Raw genomic sequence first — 21,252 nt, forward strand, 5'->3', positions numbered from 1 at the left:
ACGTGTCTCAAGCTGCGATTTTCTGTCCAAACCAGAGAGGAAATCAGGACCCTGGTGAGGGAACCCGCCTCAGAGCCGGATTCATTCGGTCCGAACCCGACAGGTGCCAGCGGGCTCGGGTGTCCACACTCACTTGTTTGTGTGACGGAAGTGGTTGTGGTGTAACGGCAGCGAGCAGCTTGTGATGTGAATCTGTTGTTTTGTGTTGAAGATTCTGAAAGTTCACGTCTTGATGTAAATTAACTGTAAAGTGAAGCATTTGTTTTTGGCCTGTTTGACAGGAAGTGATGCGACAGGGTGGAGCTCTGAGGGGGAGGGCTGCAGTTCCAGCGCAAACCCCAGAGAAATGGAACGTGGCTGCAGTTTTATTATGTCCTTACATAGTTGTTGAGTTGATGAAATGTCAGATAATTACAGCTAATGGTGGAAAATGTCCGTCACAGTCGGAGCTGACGTGTTGTCCGTGGTCCCCCTGCAGGCCAGTGTGCAGCGGTGTGTGTTTCCTGGAGTGAATTAGCTCGTTCAGCGCGATGCTCTCTGGCAGCCCGTCACACTGGATTGTTGAGGCCGGGGTGAGAGAGCCAACATTAATCTGACAAACAGCAAAGAGACACGAGGAGGAGACGCTGAGGCTGATCACGCCGAGCGTCCTTCCTCCAAAGTGTTTGTCTTCTCCTGCTCTTTCTTTACTTATTTCTTTTCTTCCTCTCTTTTCCTCCTCTGTCCTGAAAACGTCACTCGCTTCTTCTCCCTTCACTGCAATGACTTGTGGGTAGTTTGAGGACGTGTTGACACTTTGGAGGCCATGATTTACTGTAAATACTAAATACTTTTCAGTGGCTGATACAGTGGGGGGGGAGGAAAAGGTACCGCTGCAGCCCCGGCTAAAAGTCTTTTCTCTCCGGCTGATCTGTGATAGAAACTAATGAGCTCTGTGTTGTGTTCGCTGCCTCAGGCTTCGACGCCTACTTCACGTCGAGGACGCTGGAGAACAACAGGAGGAACGTGTGGTTCGCTGAGTACTGGGAGGAAAACTTCAACTGCAAACTGATGAGCTCGTCCAAGAGAGACGAGAGCAGCAGGAAGTGCACAGGTCAGTGCGGTTATATCCTTTATCAGATGGAATCAATACATTAATGATGTTACGTCTGAAAACAGAAACTGTGACGTGAGCAGGTTTTTGTTGGTTCTGAGGTTTGGTCTCAAACCTTCGTCAGACACAGGGTGAGGCTGTGTGTGTGTGTGTGTGTGTGTGTGTGTGTGTGTGTGTGTGTGTGTGTGTGTGTGTGTCTGCTCCGTGTTCACATGTTTGACTGCAGTTTCTTCTCATGCCGTCCACACACAGTGACTCTGTGGGGTCAATGTGCTGCGTCTCTGTATTTTCCCACAATCCTTCAGGCTTCAGTCACATGATGAGGACGTCAGGCAGCTGAGGCTGAGCGTCTGAACACAGCAGCTCTGGTTTGTTTAAGTCACAGCGTTGTGTTTCTCACTGATTCTCCGCTCTGGGCTTCCTCTGCTTGTGGAGAGAGAAACGCTGAAATCAACAGATTCTGGTTAATCTGGCCTCTTTGTGTTTTGTCTCATGTTTGCTGGAGATAGTGTAAAGTCTTTGTTCATAAAGAATCGTATCCAGATCACACTGTGCTCTAAAAATACGCTGGAGAAGAAGAAACACAGTGACGACTGTAAACCAGAATTAATCCTGGATAACTGGAGCTTTATTCTGAAAGTCAGAGCGACTCTGAAAAACAAACTTTCTCACAGGAACTCGTTGGAGATGTGAGGCCACTCAGGCTCCGCCCTCACGCACATGTTTAAAACTCATCCCTGTTGCTATGGCTACAGTTCAAAACTCATCACTGCCTTTTAGTATGAAATTACTGAGGTTGTGTTTCAGTCTGAACACAAACTGAGACTTTAGTAAACGATGACGCAGACGTTCTCTTCCTGATTGGTTCTCATCAGTCACATGACTCGACTACCAGCGGTGAACACAAAGCGCTACACTTCCTGTCAGGAACACTTCCTGTTTCTAACACTTCCTGTCAGGAACAGTTCCACCTCGTCGTTGAGCTCTCAGGGCTGTTGAGGATTTTTTGACATCCTCCCACATAACAGTATCTGTCACTATATATTATGTATAGTGTATATTCTATCTGTACAGGAGAATAGAGCCTGTCTGGTTCCACAGATCCTCCTTCTCTCTCTGAGCAGAACCCAGGTCAGGTTATAGATAAAGGACCAACAGGACATTGTAGTGTCTTCACTCAGGGACGTTCAGATCTAACTCAGAGGCTCCAGACAGAGACACCGACTCTTTGTGTGTTTCACCAGACGTGAGGACACAATGTGATTCATGAACACACACTTCAGACTGAACTGTCCAATAGGATGCAAACACCTCCATGTAACAGAGAGAGGGACCTTCATGGGTGACGCAGGGTGAGGGAGATATACTGGGAGGCTGTGGGAGACATCTTCAGACTTGGTGGAGACAGTTGCTCATGTTGCTCTGTTAGTGTTTGTATGTTGTTTCACCTCCTGATCTCCTTGATGCATCAAGTCTACATTAAAACCTTCTGCTGCTGCCTGAGTTCTCCTTTCACCAGCTGCCAGGAAACTTCCAGGAAACTTCCAGGAAACTTCCAGGAAACTTCCAGGAAACTTCCAGACCAAGAGCCGCCGTACTCCAGAAAAAACAAAAAAAGATAAATAACAGGAAAGATTATGATCAACATAAAAACATTGAAACTTTGTTGTTAACAGACCTAATACAAAATAAAGTTCAGTGTAATAACAATGTTAAATACATTATAAACTCTTTCACTTTATTTTACTGTCGTTTAATTAGATTAAAATACATTAAACCGAAGTCTTAATGTTTCTTCATTTTTTTCTGAAATCTGTCTCAAGCACAGAACACAAACACAACGTATGGATTTTATTTAAAGGGAAAAGTTCTGCTCAGCTCAACACACATTTAAATATCCTGAGGAGGTCAGGCCACGTTAATTCTACTTTATGTGATATTTTATATTTTATGTTTACTTATTTCACTGCTGAATGATTATTGATGAAAACATTTCATAAAGACAGAATCACGACTCAGCTCAGTGAACGTTAATGACTCATCGTTACCTGAAAGTTCAGATGTAAATAAAGACTGATTTAGACGTAACAACCTACGAATGAGTAATCCAGACCTTTACAGTCTTTATCATAGTATTAGCCAGATGTTGATTTCCTCCACTGACGTCTGGAAGATCGGTGTGAGTCAAGTCTGAGTTCTGTCTTCTGCCCTCTACTGGAATCCTCCAGTAACGACGCAGCCGGCCGATAAACCACCAGTTTGGAGCGATCAGTATAAAATCTATATTTTATATAAAGATCAGAGAAAAGAGAAAAAGCTGAGACAGTGAATTAGAAGCAGAACACATCACCGTGGAAACACTGAGTCACGGTTGTCTCCGTCTCCTCAGGTCAGGAACGTATCGGCTTGGACTCCAAGTACGAGCAGGAAGGGAAGGTGCAGTTTGTGATCGATGCCGTGTACGCCGTGGCCCACGCCCTCCACAACATGCAGAGAGACCTGTGTCCAGAAAACTCTGGCATCTGTCTGGAGATGGACCTGGCTGGAGGCAAGAAGCTGCTCAGGTACATCCGCAGCGTCAGCTTCAACGGTGAGTCCAACATGACACCGGGTCATTCAACAACATACAACACGCCTGTTTGTGAAGGTCAGAGAATGTTCCAGAGATCATGGGATCACATCAGAGTCACTTTCTGAAGGTTTTTAATGTTCCATCATGTTCGTCATCATGCTTCACGCATGTGGTCTCCACGTGTGAACTGTTCGGACACGGCTCTAAAAGACGGACTGTACATGACTGAACGGGATAAATGTTCATGTGTTAATGATCATTAATGATTAGTTCAGAATATGGAGGAGCCTCAGTCTGCAGCTGAGAACATAAAACACCAACTGAATATAGATCAAACGAGTCTGTGAGGAACTAAAACACGTATGTTCTTAACATGTTCTTAACATGTTCCTCACAGAAAAACATTGTTGGTGATCCATTAAAACAGAAACAATAAAAACCAAAGCAGCGTCGAGAGATAAAAAGTGAAGTCACGGTCGACATGAGCAGTGGCCCTGTGACGGTGTTTTCTTCTCTGCAGGTGAAGGTGAAACCTCTTCTTCTGCTTCTTGAATATAAAACACGCATCATGTTGAACACATGAATTATTGTGTTGATTAATATCATCATAATGAGACGTTAGCAGTTCTACCTTCATTATTTACAGACAGAAGCTTGTGCTGACTCATCGTTTATTAACCTCTTAATAATAAAAAAAACAGGTTTAAAACCTGAATATTTGTTTCCTTTGAAACATAAAATCTTATTTCTGTGGTCAAAATGTTTTTCAGTCTGATTAAAAATCGATTTCCATAAAACTAAAACAGATTCCGGTTTCTTCCAGAGACAGAAGATTTCTCTCTTCTGTTTTTTCTCCAGTTTCTCTATTGAAACAAACATCAGCCACAGATCGACTGAGAAGCTGAATCCATTGGATGTGAAGAGGCTGCTGTTGCCTCTGGTCGCTGTTAACCGGGTATTGATCGCAGGCAGTTGTCTGCTCATGGCGGGAATGAGAAACGACGCCGCTCGACTCCAGACGGAGAGAAGAGCGGCTGTCATCGGCTCGGAGCTCTTTAGAACCTGTGTGTGAGAGATTTACTGGACCTCAGTGTTTTTTAATGAAAATCTATTATTTTACCCAGAGTAAGTGTTTGTTCAGAAAGTCTGTCAATACAGTCAGAGAAGTCAACTACAACTCCCAGGATGCATTTCACCCACAGATTAAATAAGTAGCAGTGGCCCTGTGATGGACAGATACCCCCCCCCCCAGAGGATAAGTGCTATAAGTTATAGACTGATTGATAATCAATAGCATGACGTAACCATTCAGTTCATTGTTGACATGATCGATGATCTGTGATGCGACGGTCACAGTCGACCAATCAGAGTCTGACGCAGCTGAATCCTTCTGTCAGTCGAGAACTTTGGCTTTATGTGTTGTTATGAATCTTTTTGTTTGTTGACGATGATGAAGTTGAAACTGTGAGTTGTGTAATATTAAAATAATCCAAACGTTTTCACTGTTTATTTTCCAACAGGTTCTTCTCAGGTAGTGAATCCTGTTGTGTTGATGTGTTCAGATCCATCAGCATCTGTTGGACTTGTGTCCTGGGAGAGGATCCTCACATGGGACTGAGCTTTATTCACTGATCACTAACTTTCTCTGTAGTTTCACCGTCCCCTGCTGCCTGGTGAATGAGCCCGCGGCTGATTGAACACTGCACAGGAACATTTTCCTCTCGGCCTCCTCCACCCTCATCAGGGGCTGAGCTGAAGAAGTCTGGACCTGTGGGTGAGGGTCCGCTGGGGGGGGTGAGAAACAGAGGAACAAGTCGATATCCCGGCGCCGGACCTTCTCGCTCACCGACCACAGCAACACGAGTGAGGACTTCCTGTGGATCCTCATCTGCTTCGGGTTCACTCACTGCCTGGATGAATCGGAGAAAATGATCAAATACAGTCTCATCACCATCGAGAGACACCAGAGGTCATGGCTGCGTATGTGGAAGAGTTTTCTCTGAAGCTGATTGGTCGACGGGGACAACAGCTGAGCCTGAGCAGTGTTTTACAGGACGAAGACATCACATCACACCATCATCATCACCATCACGTACTTTGTGTGGACAGAACAAGAGAAGAGTGGAGGACTCGATGATATCTGAGGTGTTTCTGTGTCAGCTGGTTCATCCTGGATAGTTCTGCAGAAACAGTCCTGTCAATGGGTGAAGACAGATCTGAGGTCTGCTGCTGTTCCTCCATCACTTAATAATAGACTTCACACTGCTGCTCATTCAGAACACTGCACTTCCTGCTTTTTAAAACAGGACACCTGAGCTTTCTGACGGAAGAACCTGGAAACTAAGAACTGAAAAACTCAAAATACCACACGTTTTTGGGGCTGGGGGGTTAGAGCAGTCGTCCTCTAACCAGAAGGTCGGCGGTTCGATCCCAGTCTTCCCTTGTCCCCATGCTGAAGTGTCCTTGTCACTGAACCCCACAATTCCCCCTCTCATAGAGAAAGTGTTGCACATGGATGCTCTGTGTGAATGTGTGTGAATGTAAAACCTTTTTAATTCTGTGTCGATGCAGAATGAATTTAGCATCCCCACTGTTTGTCGTCCACAGGAAGTGCTGGTACGTCAGTGACATTTAACCGTAACGGTGACGCTCCCGGACGCTACGACCTGTTCCAGTACCAGTGGAGCAACGTGACTGGGCCGGGCTACAGAGTCATCGGACAGTGGACGGAGACGCTGCAGATCAACGTGAGTCAAACCAACAGAAACTCTGTGTGATGTTGTTAAAACCTGATGAGGTCACGTCCAGCTGGTTTCCTGAATCCCTCTGAAACACGCGGTAGTTACGGTCGCACCGCGCTCTGACCTGCTGGTATCACACTCACTGGAGGATTTCATGTTCAGAAGATCCTGGCGACTTCAGAGTGAGGAGGGATTTCTAATGGTCAGGTCTGATGGTTTATAGTTTATTAAAGATCCGAGCCTCACGGAGCAGATGAAACCAACGTGTCTGAAACTCATGAAGTGAAAGAACAGATTTGACCTGGACGGGGGGGTCGTCAGGCTGCTCTCTGATTGGTCCACCACTTTCCTGCTCACGGACGTTTGATTGAATCTGATTCTGTGATTTATTTTAATTGAACACTCGACCACGAGTAAAAGTTGGATCGTAAACATGTTTTATATCATGAGGGATTTTTCTGTCTGAGTTGATGAGTTTTAAGTCTTGAAGTGTGAAGAGGTCAAAGGTCATAGACTGAGCTTCTCAACCTGTTGGTTAAAGAACCAGCTTCATGTGTTGTTGTTTCCTTTGATCTGTTAGTTTTGGTTTCACGTTGTGATTTCGGGACTAAAGAGTTTTGTCTGATGTACGTACGTCCTGTTGCATCACGTCCTCATCTCTGGTCTGATTCTAGTTTGTTGCAAACAGACAAAAGAGCCGGCAGCTTTTTATTTTCATGTCTGTCACTTTCTTCTTCTTCTTCTTCTTCTTCTTCTTCTTCTTCTTCTTCTTCTTCTTCTTCTTCTTCTTCTTCTTCTTCAGACTCCTGCTGGTGCTGAGCTTCACTGAGCTTTAATGGCTCCAAGTGTTTCACTCTGATGGTTTGTCAGAGTTTATGTTGTCATCATCTGCACCAGCACACGTCTGAGGGAAACCCCTCAGGACCAGTGTGTTAATGAAGCAGCTGAAAACACACACACACACACACACACACACACACACACACACACACACACACACACACACACACACACACACACAGTCAGTTCTCCAGCAGTCTAGACCTATAGCAGCATAGCTAAGGGATGGTTCAGGACCTGATCCAGAAGAAGAAGAGAGAAGGTGACTCCAGAACGCAGAGTGGGAGCTGGTTCCACAGGAGAGGAGCCTGGTATATATATATATATATATATATATATATATATTATTATTACTACAAACAAATAAAACTGAGGTTTGATATTTTACAGTTAAACCATAAATATATATACAACTTGAATTCAGACATATAAACATAAATCCACATATTTCCTTCATGGTTAATTCTTCATATCAACAAAAAGAATTAACTTATTTTAACAACCGAGTTTGGAACGTGGATTATCTTTTCAAAGCTGCAGCAGGATTAAACTGTTCATATGATGATATGAGATTAAAGCTGGAAAATGGCTCTTTGTCATGATGAGGTTTCGTATTCACACAGTGACTGAAACTCCTGCTTCTTCATCCTGATGCTTTTCTGTCACAATCTTCACTTAATGTCAAACTCACGTCTAAAGTCGTCTGTTTGTATTCTGCTGTTTTTATATTTCCTTACACTTAAAGGTCCAGTGTGTAAGATTCAGGTGAAAGGAGCTATTGACAGACATTTAATACAAAATTATCCTAGTGATGTTTTCACGAGTGTCTTTCATCTAAATTATACAAATTGTTGTTTTATTTACCCTGGAATGGGCCTTTATATTTACATCGGGGGGGGTCCTCTCTATGGAGGCCGCCATGTTTCTTGTAGTAGCCCCGACTGGACAAACTGGGGGGGGGGGGGGTGTTCAGCTGCAACATGACACTTCACCACTAGATGTCACTACATTCTACACACTGAACCTTTAACTATTATTATCATTATGCCTATTTTTTACTCTTGCTGCTGTAATATTGCAGATTTCCACATTGTGGGATTAATAAAGGATTATCTCATCTCATCTCATCTCATTTTATCTCATCTCATCTCATCTCATTTTATTTTATTTTATTTTATTTTATTTTATTTTATTTTATTTTATCTCATCTCATCTCATCTCATCTCATCTCATCTTATCTTATCTCATCTCTTTTTATTTTATTTTATTTTATTTTATTTTATTTTATTTTATTTTATCTCATCTCATCTCATCTGATTTATTCCAATCATCACTTGTAATTGTATTTTCCTCGTCGTAAACACCTGGTACATTATCTCTTCAGATTGAATCTGGACGCTAAGTGACCCCTGCTGGTTGAACCTGAAAGGACGTCTCCACACGTCTGTTGTTGTGATGACACCAGATATTAAAGGGGACATAGCATGCAAATTCCACTTTGTTAGTGCTCCTACATGTTAATGTGGGTATCTGGCTCATGTCTACCAACCCAAACACTCTGGGGAAAACACTTCCTGGGTTTTGTTATAGTTCCTCTAAGTCAGAAACGTCGTGCTTGAGCGCTCCCAAGCACGCAGCCGGGCTGTTCACACGGGACGAGCATTTCTCCGCTGGTCAGCCCGCGATTCACTCACATGTGGCATTTGTCTGGATCGTTGGGACTGGGAGGCTGCAGCAGCTGCTCGGGAGCGACCGCTCGCTCTCCCGTGCGTGAGCTGGAATTTGTGTCAGCGCCACACAGCCAACAGTGTGGAAGACTTCCGCAGTGTTCAGCGCTACTGTAACCCCCGAACCCCGACATTCAACGGGTACAACAACAAGCAGAGAAAGCAGAATCGCGGGCTGACCTTATATATACAGTCTATGGGGCTGACCAGCGGAGACATGCTCGTCCCGTGTGAACAGCCAGGCGGCTGCGCGCTGGAGAACGGCGCTGCGCTGCCTCGCTGCGGTCTTCCACACTGCCAGCTGTGTGGAAGACTTCCGCAGTGTTCAGCTCTACTGTACGCCGGGTTACAGTAGTTACGCCGGGGTACAGTAGTTACGCCGGGTTACAGTAGTTACGCCGGGTTACAGTAGTTACGCCGGGTTACAGTAGTTACGCCGGGTTACAGTAGTTCCGCCGGGGTACAGTAGTTACGCCGGGGTACACCGGATGCGGAAGCGCCGCTGCGAGGCAGCGCAGCGCCGTTCTCCAGCGCGCAGCCGCCTGGCTGTTCACACGGGACGAGCATTTCTCCGCTGGTCAGCCCCATAGACTGTATATATAAGGTCAGCCCGCGATTCTGCTTTCTCCGCTTGTTGTTGTACCCGTTGAATGTCGGGGTTCGGGGGTAAATGATGGTCTTCATAGCCCCCCCCCCCCCCCCCCCCCCCCCTCTCTTTCTCTCTCTGTCTGTCTGCTTGTGTGCTTGTAGTGGGGGGGCAGAGGGGGACATTTAATTATGTGATTGGGAAAATTAAAACTCCAGGACAACAGAAGGGGAATACAAAGTATGGGATGCATATTTGATAATTTATATCATATAAAATATGTAATTTATATCGTTTAAAATCATGGGGGGAGAGGGGGGAGGGGGGAGCTGGCTCATTAGCATTTAAAGGAACAGGCACTCAAAACAGGTCACTCTGTGGAGGGCTGTTTTATACAGGGTAAAAAGCTGTTTGAAATGATCCTTGTGGTATTTTGACCAAAGTATGTTACAGACATTTCATTAAGACCCCAAGGAACCAGATCAACTTGTGGTAAAATGGACATGCTATGTCCCCTTTAAATAATGAGGGAAACTGAAGTCACATGATTCTCTGAACGTGCCGACCACAGATCACATGATCACAGTCACGTGAAACAATGTTCTTTCACTTTATATGTGGTGACATCACATGTTGTTCCCCTGTGTTGTGACTTTGTTTGCGTTTCATGAATGTTGAGAAAATGTTTTTTTACAAATACACATCCTGCACCGTGTCATGTAACCGTGGTAACGCGATGGGTAACCCTCAAACCCGCTGTGTAACAGGTTAAACACATAAAATGTAAAGTAAACGTGAAGTAAACGGCAGCAGGTGAGAAGTAAAGTGTGTTTTTCTTTCTGGAGGAATCAGACATTTAAATGATTGTTCAGTATTTCTAACATTTAATCAGATAATTGACCTCTGACTCCTTCACCTCTACTCAGATGATTAGAACATCAACAAGGAGCATTACTCTTCACACTGTCAAAATAAAAGCAGCTGAACTGATTGTGATCAGCTCCTGTTTGAAGTGAACTCTGATGAACTGTGTTACTGAAGAAAACCTCAGAGAGACGTTCTTCCTGCTCCTGACAGACATGATCTTCATATTTCCAGCTCGACGTCTTCGTCACTTGAACATGAACAAATATTTTTGAGGTATTTGCTGAAACAACTGATTGACTGAGGGATGTAAATACTGAGAGAGACAGCTGGTGTCTGTCTTTAATCCAACATGTCGGACTTTAATGTAAGTAAACAAACAAGTTTTCCCTGAACATCACTCAGAGAAGAGAGGGATGACAGAACAGAACGGACAATGGGAGGAAGAACGTTGTGAAGAACGTTAGAGACGCACCACGGCTCAAAGACGAAGAGGAAAACTAAATAAAAACTATAATGATGCATCTGAACTAAACAATCTCCATTTCATCAGCGGCTCAAGTGTGTGAGCGTTTCCATGAACAGGTCGTCATACCTGAAGCTGGTGTCATGAGAATATCTCAGTGTCTCTTCATTCTGTCTCAAGGTTCAGTTTTTGAGATGAAAAAAATTTCAAGTATTAATAAGTGAAGTCTCCAGAGGAATGAGTTGGACAGTTAAAGGTGAACGTGAGCCAGCGGCAGTGAAGGACAAGATGGTCTCTCTCTTCTGCTGCAGTCACTTATCTGTTATGTCTCACAAATCTGCAGCCGCTCGTCTTTCATGTGCCGGAGACACCGATGCTGCCTCGTGAGGAGCAATGGAATCTGACCTTGATCTCTGAGAGAGCGACCGCTCACAGCGGGTTGATGAGTCGGATGGAGAGATGAGCAGCCAGCAGCTCGTGAGCAGCAGCAGGTCCAGGATCAGCAGGACAGTAAATGAAGTGGCCTCAGCTTTATATATATTATATATTATATTTATTTATAAATGACTCTCGTCATAGAAACTGACTGAGCTGCAGACTGTGTCACATGACAAACCCCAGGTTGACAGATGTAATGGTCGAGTATCTGAGGAGACGTATTATATATCAAGTCTTGTTGTGATCCTAGTCTATGGTCAGGATCCACCACGATCAGGATCCACCGGGATCAGGATCCACCGGGATCAGGATCCACCACGATCAGGATCCACCGCGATCAGGATCCACCATCAGGATCAGGATCCACCACGATCAGGATCCACCACGATCAGGATCCACCGCGATCAGGATCCACCGGGATCAGGATCCACCACGATCAGGATCCACCGCGATCAGGATCCACCATCAGGATCAGGATCAGGATCCACCGCGATCAGGATCCACCACGATCAGGATCCACCATCAGGATCAGGATCCACCGGGATCAGGATCCACCACGATCAGGATCCACCATCAGGATCAGGATCAGGATCCACCGCGATCAGGATCCACCACGATCAGGATCCACCATCAGGATCAGGATCAGGATCCACCGCGATCAGGATCCACCGGGATCAGGATCCACCGCGATCAGGATCCACCACGATCAGGATCCACCATCAGGATCAGGATCCACCACGATCAGGATCCACCACGATCAGGATCCACCGGGATCAGGATCCACCATGATCAGGATCCACCGCGATCAGGATCCACCATCAGGATCAGGATCAGGATCCACCGCGATCAGGATCCACCACGATCAGGATCCACCGCGATCAGGATCCACCACGATCAGGATCCACCGCGATCAGGATCCACCATCAGGATCAGGATCCACCGCGATCAGGATCCACCACGATCAGGATCCACCATCAGGATCAGGATCAGGATCCACCGCGATCAGGATCCACCGGGATCAGGATCCACCATGATCAGGATCCACCGCGATCAGGATCCACCATCAGGATCAGGATCAGGATCCACCGCGATCAGGATCCACCGCGATCAGGATCCACCATCAGGATCAGGATCAGGATCCACCATCAGGATCAGGATCACCACGATCAGGAGCAGCAGTGAAGGATGATGGGAGTTGTAGTCTTCATCATGAGTTAGTGGTGGAGCAGCAGTGAAGGATGATGGGAGTTGTAGTCTTCATCATGAGTTAGTGGTGGAGCAGCAGTGAGGGATGATGGGAGTTGTAGTCTTCATCATGAGTTAGTGGTGGAGCAGCAGTGAGGGATGATGGGAGTTGTAGTCTTCATCATGAGTTAGTGGTGGAGCAGCAGTGAAGGATGATGGGAGTTGTAGTCTTCATCATGAGTTAGTGGTGGAGCAGCAGTGAGGGATGATGGGTGTTGTAGTCTTCATCATGAGTTAGTGGTGGAGCAGCAGTGAGGGATGATGGGAGTTGTAGTCTTCATCATGAGTTAGTGGTGGAGCAGCAGTGAAGGATGATGGGAGTTGTAGTCTTCATCATGAGTTAGTGGTGGAGCAGCAGTGAGGGATGATGGGAGTTGTAGTCTTCATCATGAGTTAGTGGTGGAGCAGCAGTGAGGGATGATGGGAGTTGTAGTCTTCATCATGAGTTAGTGGTGGAGCAGCAGTGAAGGATGATGGGAGTTGTAGTCTTCATCATGAGTTAGTGGTGGAGCAGCAGTGAGGGATGATGGGAGTTGTAGTCTTCATCATGAGTTAGTGGTGGAGCAGCAGTGAGGGATGATGGGAGTTGTAGTCTTCATCATGAGTTAGTGGTGGAGCAGCAGTGAAGGATGATGGGAGTTGTAGTCTTCATCATGAGTTAGTGGTGGAGCAGCAGTGAGGGATGATGGGAGTTGTAGTCTTCATCATGAGTTAGTGGTGGAGCAGCAGTGAGGGATGATGGGAGTTGGGTTAGACAGGGTGGAAACTGTGCAGGGAAACGTCCTGATCCAGCTGCTGCCTCCATGATGTGATGGATTGAGGTTGTGAAGCACAGAGAAGACTGAACTGGATCTGACGGTGAGGCTGCTCGTCTGAGGTGTGATGTTTAGGAGCTGTTCTGCTCAGTCAGTTAACAAAGCGTCTAAACGCAGATTCTTTCCTCTGAGACGAACAGAGAAGGAACCATTTGTTTCAGAGACACATGGAGGATAGTTTGTCTTTCTGCAGCTCGGAGTCTCACTGTGTCTCTTACAGCAGTTTGCTCTGTTGTGTCTTTGGACTGAGAAGGAATGTAATTATTCAAATTTCTTTTTTTTCCCCACAACTGTAACTTTTCTTTGAAGGCGGATCAGACGTGTCTTTTATTCAGATTTATTCAACACTGAAATGAGAGAACAAAGAAAGTCGATTCCTCACCTGTGGTGGGAAAACCCTCTGCGCTGCCTCCCAGGCAACGTACACAACCTTTTCATTATTTCCTTTTGAATAATCCTGAGTCACAGCAGGTCACGCACGACGCCAACGTTTAGACTTAAAATAAAGTTGAAATCCAAAGAGCTGCTGTGAAGTATCGCTGATAAAACACAACTGAGAACACTTTGCTCTCAGCTTTTAATCAATTTGAATCCTCTGTTCACAAAGACAAGTGTGTGTGTGTGTCTGTGTGTGTGTGTGTGTGTGTGTGTGTGTGTGTGTGTCTGTGTCTGTGTGTGTCTGTGTGTGTGTGTGTGTGTGTCTGTGTCTGTGTGTGTCTGTGTGTGTGTGTGTGTGTGTGTGTGTTTTATCTCTTCCCTTAAGAAAGATCAGAGGTGTAGGAAGTTTTAAATTCTTTGTGTATTAAAACTTTCTTCTTGGAGCTGGTTTGTTGAATTGAACAGGCTTTAATATAAATGATATATAAATACTGCATGAAGCATCAACAGTGAGTTTTATCAGAGAGAGCAGATAAACTCCTCACACTGTCTCTTAGGCTGAGCCCAGACACCCGACTTCTACCCAGAGCTCTTGAGCACAGGTGAGGGTCAGAGCATTAAATCTACAGGTTTGTCTTACGGCTCAGCTCTGGAACAACGCCCACTCCGAACCTCCTGCATCTCACGCTCCATCTTAAAGTTAAACTCCTTCATGGTTGGGGAGTTTCTTCCCCAACCATGAAGGATCAATCCACTGTTTGCTGACTCTCAAACTGCCCCAGAGGTCACGGCCGGATGAAGCCAACAGCACAACATCAGCAGAAAACCAGGCTGAACGCTCTGCTTGCTGGTGCTGATGAGCAGGAAGTACAACAGTGAACAACAGACACAAATAAAACTCATTTCATCAGGGCCACACTTTAAATCAGCAGGTGAACTCCCCCTGCTCCCAACAACACAAAGATAAAACCATAGATCAATAACACATAACAGTAAAACCAATGTAAAATCAAACAATATTAAACGATTTGACTTGAAACTGAGCCTATCTGCTACGGCTCAGACTCCAGATAACATGTTCGGCCCAAGATGGCAGAGTTCGTATCCAAGATATTTCAGCTTCATTTCTGGAGAAAGTCGTTTTCTAATAATCTTTATTTTAGCTTTATTTGCAGTCTATGAAAAATACACATTTACAGGTGGATTAAATTCTCCAATAAAGAATGAAGAGAAGACAAAGGTTCTTCACTGTGACTTTTCAGAAATTTCACTTTATTTCATAATCTAACAGATTTAGCATTTGTTTCCTGTGTTTTCATCACATGTCATCAGGTGATCGAGTCCCAACGTGCTGAAGGCAGGTGATGCTGTTGCCATGGTGACGCTGTTGGTTCAGGGCTGTGTTTTTCCTTCTGTTTCTCATTTGGTTCTCGTCACTTGAGCCGTTTGTTAATCTGCTTATTTCCTTTCCCCCTTAATGAATCAATTTAATCATGATCCACAGTCACTGAGTTAATGACTGAGACGACTCCACTGAGAGAAGCTTGTACGATTAACAGAGTCGCTTAGTGAACCTGATGAACACGCTTTGATTTACATGTTACACAGAAAACATGTTTGTGCTCAGCTGACATGCTGAAGTGGTGATGGTTAAATGCTAACATGGCCCCTAACCATGGCCCCTAGCACAGTGAGCTAACACGGTGAGCTAACATGGCCCCTAGCACAGTGAGCTAACACGGTGAGCTAACATGGCCCCTAGCACAGTGAGCTAACATGGTGAGCTAACATGGCCCCTAGCACAGTGAGCTAACACGGTGAGCTAACATGGCCCCTAGCACAGTGAGCTAACACGGTGAGCTAACATGGCCCCTAGCACAGTGAGCTAACACGGTGAGCTAACATGGCCCCTAGCACAGTGAGCTAACATGGCCCCTAACCATGGTCCCTAGCACAGTGAACTAACATGGCCCCTAGCACAGTGAGCTAACATGGCCCCTAACCATGGCCCCTAGCACAGTAAGCTAACATGGCCCTTAGCACAGTGAGCTAACATGGCCCCTAACCATGGCCCCTAGCACAGCGAGCTAACATGGCCCCTAACCATGGGCCCTAGCACAGTAAGCTAACATGGCCCTTAGCACAGTGAGCTAACATGGCCCCTAGCACAGTGAGCTAACATGGCCCTTAGCACAGTGAGCTAACATGGCCCCTAGCACAGTGAGCTAACATGGCCCCTAGCACAGTGAGCTAACACGGTGAGCTAACATGGCCCCTAGCACAGTGAGCTAGCACAGTGAGCTAACATGGCCCCTAACACAGTGAGCTAACATGGCCCCTAACCATGGCCCCTAGCACAGTGAGCTAACATGGCCCCTAGCACAGTGAGCTAACATGGCCCCTAGCACAGCGAGCTAACATGGCCCCTAACCATGGGCCCTAGCACAGTGAGCTAACATGGCCCTTAGCACAGTGAGCTAACATGGCCCCTAGCACAGTGAGCTAACATGGCCCTTAGCACAGTGAGCTAACATGGCCCCTAGCACAGTGAGCTAACATGGCCCCTAGCACAGTGAGCTAACACGGTGAGCTAACATGCCCCCTAGCACAGTGAGCTAGCACAGTGAGCTAACATGGCCCCTAACACAGTGAGCTAACATGGCCCCTAACCATGGCCCCTAGCACAGTGAGCTAACATGGCCCCTAGCACAGTGAGCTAACATGGCCCCTAACCATGGCCCCTAGCACAGTGAGCTAACATGGCCCCTAGCACAGTGAGCTAACATGGCCCCTAGCACAGTGAGCTAACATGGCCCCTAGCACAGTGAGCTAACATGGCCCCTAACCATGGCCCCTAGCACAGTGAGCTAACATGGCCCCTAGCACAGTGAGCTAACACGGTGAAGAATCGGTAATTAAAGGAGATGTTTGTTGTGTGAATCAGCTGATGATGTCACTTCCTGGTGAAGAGGAAGAATGAAGATGGAGGACAAAAACAGATAAGAACAAATGAAGGATGAAGATGTTTTTTAGCTGTAAAATAATGAAGGAGCAGCTTCAGAGGCAGCGGAGGTGAAAAGCCTGGACCCTGCACCGTAACCACGGCAACAGAGCGTATATGCCATAATTTCCTGTGAGTATTTATGTGGAGCTGTGGGGCCCCTGATGGAGGAGGAGGAGCTAATGGGCTCACACAGAGAAAACGCCCACACACCAAACTATCAATTAGATGAAACTTATTCCCACACAGGACCACAAGGAAAATAAATGTGTCAGGACGGTGGAAACACAAAAGATCTGAAAGAGACAGAGAGAAGTGTGTGTTTCTGCAGAGGCAGACGACAGATCCTCTGTTTTCATCCAGGACATTTAAAGAGTCCACCTGAGCCACATCACAGTGTGCGACGCTTTATCCACAGTCTGACAGCAGAGGAGGAGCAAAGGCCTGCACGGGACAGATAAGAGAGAGGAGGAGGAGGAGGAGGAGAAGCTTCTCCTCCTCCTCCTCCTCTCTCTGCTGCTCCTCCTCTCATCTGCTCTTTGTCTTCTTTTACTTTATCGTCTTTGTTAACCCACGTCATCCTCTCTGTTGTCGAATGTGACGTTTACCGCCGGCGATGACGGACAGAAACAACGTCAATACACAACTCAAATACAGAAACATTCCATATTATTTATATCATTATTTTAAAATCTGTGGACAGAAGAGAAGAACAAACTGTAACAACAGGCGACGTCGGCTCCGCCTCCATGTTTGTTTTTATTCGGAAGTCACATTCGGTCACGTGAGTTCCTGTGAGTTCCTACGAGACGTCACCTCAGAAATCGTTAGTGTCGATGTTAACTTTGTGTTTCTGCCTCGACTGGATCCACTCGTTAGTTACTGTCAACAGCACCAGCTCGTCCTCTGTCCTCTGTCCTCTGTCCTGCATCCTTTGTCCTTTTTAATCTCCAGGGTGAAATATGCTTCACTGATATTTAATCACTTTGTGTAATTATAGAAAAACTAATTTAAACCTTAGGAGGAGGAGCAGGTCGGCGCCTGCTCCTCCTCCCGCCTGCCACACCGAAGTGAAGGAGGCCACCAGCGCTTTTCATGTTTCTTGAATATTTTGCGTGACGTCCGTCCTCGTCCAGAACCCCGAGCTGCAGCTGAGGAGGATTTAAGAGGAACCTGTTTTCTGATCTGTCCTCGAACACCTGAGTGAATTATTGAAGACGCCTCCTGAACGTTTCGTTTCCATCTGAATGATTAGGTCCGTTCCACTTGATGCAGCTGTGTGCAGCATTGACTTTTTCAGAATCAGAATCAGAATTCTTTTTATTGCCAAGTATATTTACACATATGGAAATTGCCTTGGTGTGGTTGGTGCATTTGGACATAAAAACAACAATATATACAGAAAGAGCAATAAGTTATGTTATGGGCACGTGCGGTGCTAAGGTGCAGTGATTGGTTCCGGGATAGTGCCAATAATATATAAGTTATAAGTTATGTGCGGGGGGGGGGGGTGACAGAGTCAGTGTGATGCAGGGGGCTTGTTTGTGAGCCCCCCTGGGGAAAAAACTGTTCAGGTGGCGCAAGGTTTTGGTCTTGATGGCCCGGAACCTTTTTCCGGATGGGACTTAAAGTGATGCATGCTGGTCCTAACACAATGCATGCTGGTTAGAATTTTTGTCATCCTTCATGTCTGCGTTGAGCTGGGCTCAGTGTGAAGTGGACAGAAAGAGCGAGTGATGATGGATGTGTGGGAGCAGAGGCTGATGAAAGGACGAAAGAGTGGGCGGAGGAAACGCTTCTCCTCTTCTTCAGAGTTGGCGTCCGGCCTGTAGGAGGAAGATCAGTCGACTGTGCAGAGTGGGTGTTTTTGTTGAGGCTCTGAATTCTGGAGCCTTCGGCTGAGTCAGGCCGTTCGCTGTGTGCAGCCTTTTATCCTCAGAGATCGCAGCTTATCTACTTGGCTTGGTGGTGGCCTGCGTGGAGCCGGGGGGGGGGGGGGTGATAGCATCCTGATCAATCTGGGACTTTTCTCTGGAGCGCAGCCTCAAGCACCTGCAGCCACAGACTGATGCAGGTCTTTGTAGATACTGTGTTTCAGGACGTCCTCTGGGTCACAGCAGCATTTTGAAATCTGCCAAAATCATCAGCATCAATACACAACAACAGGCTCTCCCAGGTCTGAGCTTCAGGACGAGGAGCTGTTGGCTGACACACTTTACAAATTCACATGATGTGTGAAGTTAAATACTCACACTAATCGTGACTAAACTGTAGAACAGCTGCACTGTTCCAGATGTTTCCACATGTTCTCACCCAGAATCACGGAAGTCTAATCTGTCTGGTTTAAAACAGAATATTTAAAATAAGTTTCATATAAAATCTTATTTTCTGAGCTGCAGTGTTATATAAAATCTGTATATATATTTTATTGTGAACCAACTACACACGACATGACAGCTCCTAAATGATCTTGATCGCCTCCTGGTGGCTATATGTATGTACTGTATGTATATATTCGTATGTTGCATCAGGTGTAAATGGGTTAATGAAGCTTTCACTGTCTCCATGTTTTCTCTGCGTCGTTAAGGTTTACATGTTTACATGTGATCTTTGTAACTGTGTAACTTCCCAGTTTGATGTTGATGTCGTATTAATGAGCCGTGGTTTGTGTCCATGTTGTCTCAGCAGATCGAGGACATGCAGTGGCCTCTGGGTGAGCGGGACATTCCCAGCTCCGTCTGCAGCCTGCCCTGTAAATCCGGCGAGAGGAAGAAGGTGGTGAAGGGCATGGCGTGCTGCTGGCACTGCGAGCCCTGCGACGGTTACCAGTACCAGTACAACGAGTTCACCTGTAAACTCTGCTCCTACAACATGAGGCCCAACGCCAACCGCACGTCCTGCCAGCCCATCCCCATCACCAAGCTGGACTGGCACTCGCCCTGGGCGGTGATTCCAGTTTTCCTGGCGATGCTCGGCATCATTGCTACAATATTCGTCATGGCTACGTTCATACGGCACAATGACACGCCGATAGTCCGCGCATCCGGCCGGGAGCTGAGTTACGTTCTCCTCACTGGGATATTTCTGTGTTACATCATCACGTTCCTCATGATCGCCAAGCCAGATGTCGGCGTGTGCTCGTTCAGAAGGATCTTTCTGGGTCTGGGGATGTGCATCAGCTACGCCGCCCTCCTCACCAAAACCAACCGCATCTACCGAATCTTCGAACAGGGGAAGAAGTCGGTGACGGCGCCCAGGCTGATCAGCCCCACCTCACAGCTGGCGATCACCTCCAGTCTCATCTCCGTGCAGCTGCTGGGCGTGTTGATCTGGTTCGGGGTGGATCCACCCAACATCATCATAGACTACGAAGAGCAGAAGACCATCAACCCAGATCTGGCCCGAGGCGTGTTGAAGTGTGACATCACAGATCTGCAGATCATCTGCTCGTTGGGTTACAGTATCCTACTGATGGTGACGTGTACTGTTTACGCCATAAAGACCCGCGGCGTCCCCGAGAATTTTAACGAGGCCAAGCCCATCGGGTTCACTATGTACACCACCTGCATCGTCTGGTTGGCTTTTATACCCATCTTCTTTGGCACAGCACAGTCTGCAGAGAAGGTAAGGACCGAGGGATGATGATGTAACTCAGACAGGAAGCTTGGATCAGAACTAAACTGAAAACGTTTTGAGAGTTTAAATATCCTTCAAGTTTCTATATTAGAATCTTTAGCTTTTACTCATAAAAGATTTTGTATTTATTTAATTTCTGACTCTGTTTCTGTCCTTTTATCGTTTGTACTGGTTTATTGAATCAGAACCCTTTTAGCTCAGGTTCTACAGGACAATGACATCACAGGAAGTAAAATACCAACATAGACATGAGAGGAACGTTTATCTTCCTTCTCATCTTTATAATCTTTAAAGCTCATAGAATAAATGAATGCAGAGTAGAAGATAAATACTCAGTAAAGTGCAGTAAATGTACTTATTTTCACCACAGCAGAGAAATAATAAAAAGTGAGATGTTTTTAATAATGATTAATTAATAATTTAATTAAGATTGATTTTCATCGCAGATTAAATTCAGAGCTTTCAGCCCATTTCTCTCTCTGTGTGTTTCAATCTGAATAATTATTGATATTGACCCACACATGTAGGAACATGAGTCATGTAGGAATATGAGTCATGTTCCTACATGGAACTCCGTGAATTCAGGTCAGTGAACACAGGTTCTTCATGTGGTCACACAGTCGACCTGCAGCACTCAGATATTCAAATAAAAGAACCATGGCGTTGTCGTTCATGCGAAGCCTCCGACTGCAGCTCCACTTTTCTAATGATGTCTCTCTGTCTGCCCCCGACGCCATCATGGTTACCATTTACACAAAACACAAGTATAAGAGTGGATGTTTGTGTTTGTGAAGTATTTGATCATCTTCTTCACTTCAAATGATTCAATTTAAAACTGACTGAGAGCTGC

At 45.9% G+C, this 21,252-nt stretch overlaps 1 protein-coding gene across 1 annotated transcript in view; it reads left to right on the forward strand.

The window, feature by feature from the left end:
- The window catches only part of LOC117759040 (metabotropic glutamate receptor 7-like), a 26,281-nt gene extending 5,859 nt beyond the window's left edge, over positions 1-20,422 (forward strand). Inside the window, exons 3-6 of the mRNA XM_034581022.1 lie at positions 956-1,093; positions 3,483-3,683; positions 6,273-6,412; positions 19,455-20,422. Of these exons, the coding sequence (XP_034436913.1) occupies positions 956-1,093; positions 3,483-3,683; positions 6,273-6,412; positions 19,455-20,408 (1,433 nt within the window). The 3' untranslated portion in view covers positions 20,409-20,422. The remainder of the gene's footprint in view (positions 1-955; positions 1,094-3,482; positions 3,684-6,272; positions 6,413-19,454) is intronic.
- The last annotated feature ends 830 nt before the right edge of the window (positions 20,423-21,252 follow it).

The sequence above is a fragment of the Hippoglossus hippoglossus genome, unplaced genomic scaffold, assembly GCF_009819705.1.
Source record: "Hippoglossus hippoglossus isolate fHipHip1 unplaced genomic scaffold, fHipHip1.pri scaffold_81_arrow_ctg1, whole genome shotgun sequence".
Taxonomy (NCBI): domain Eukaryota; kingdom Metazoa; phylum Chordata; class Actinopteri; order Pleuronectiformes; family Pleuronectidae; genus Hippoglossus; species Hippoglossus hippoglossus.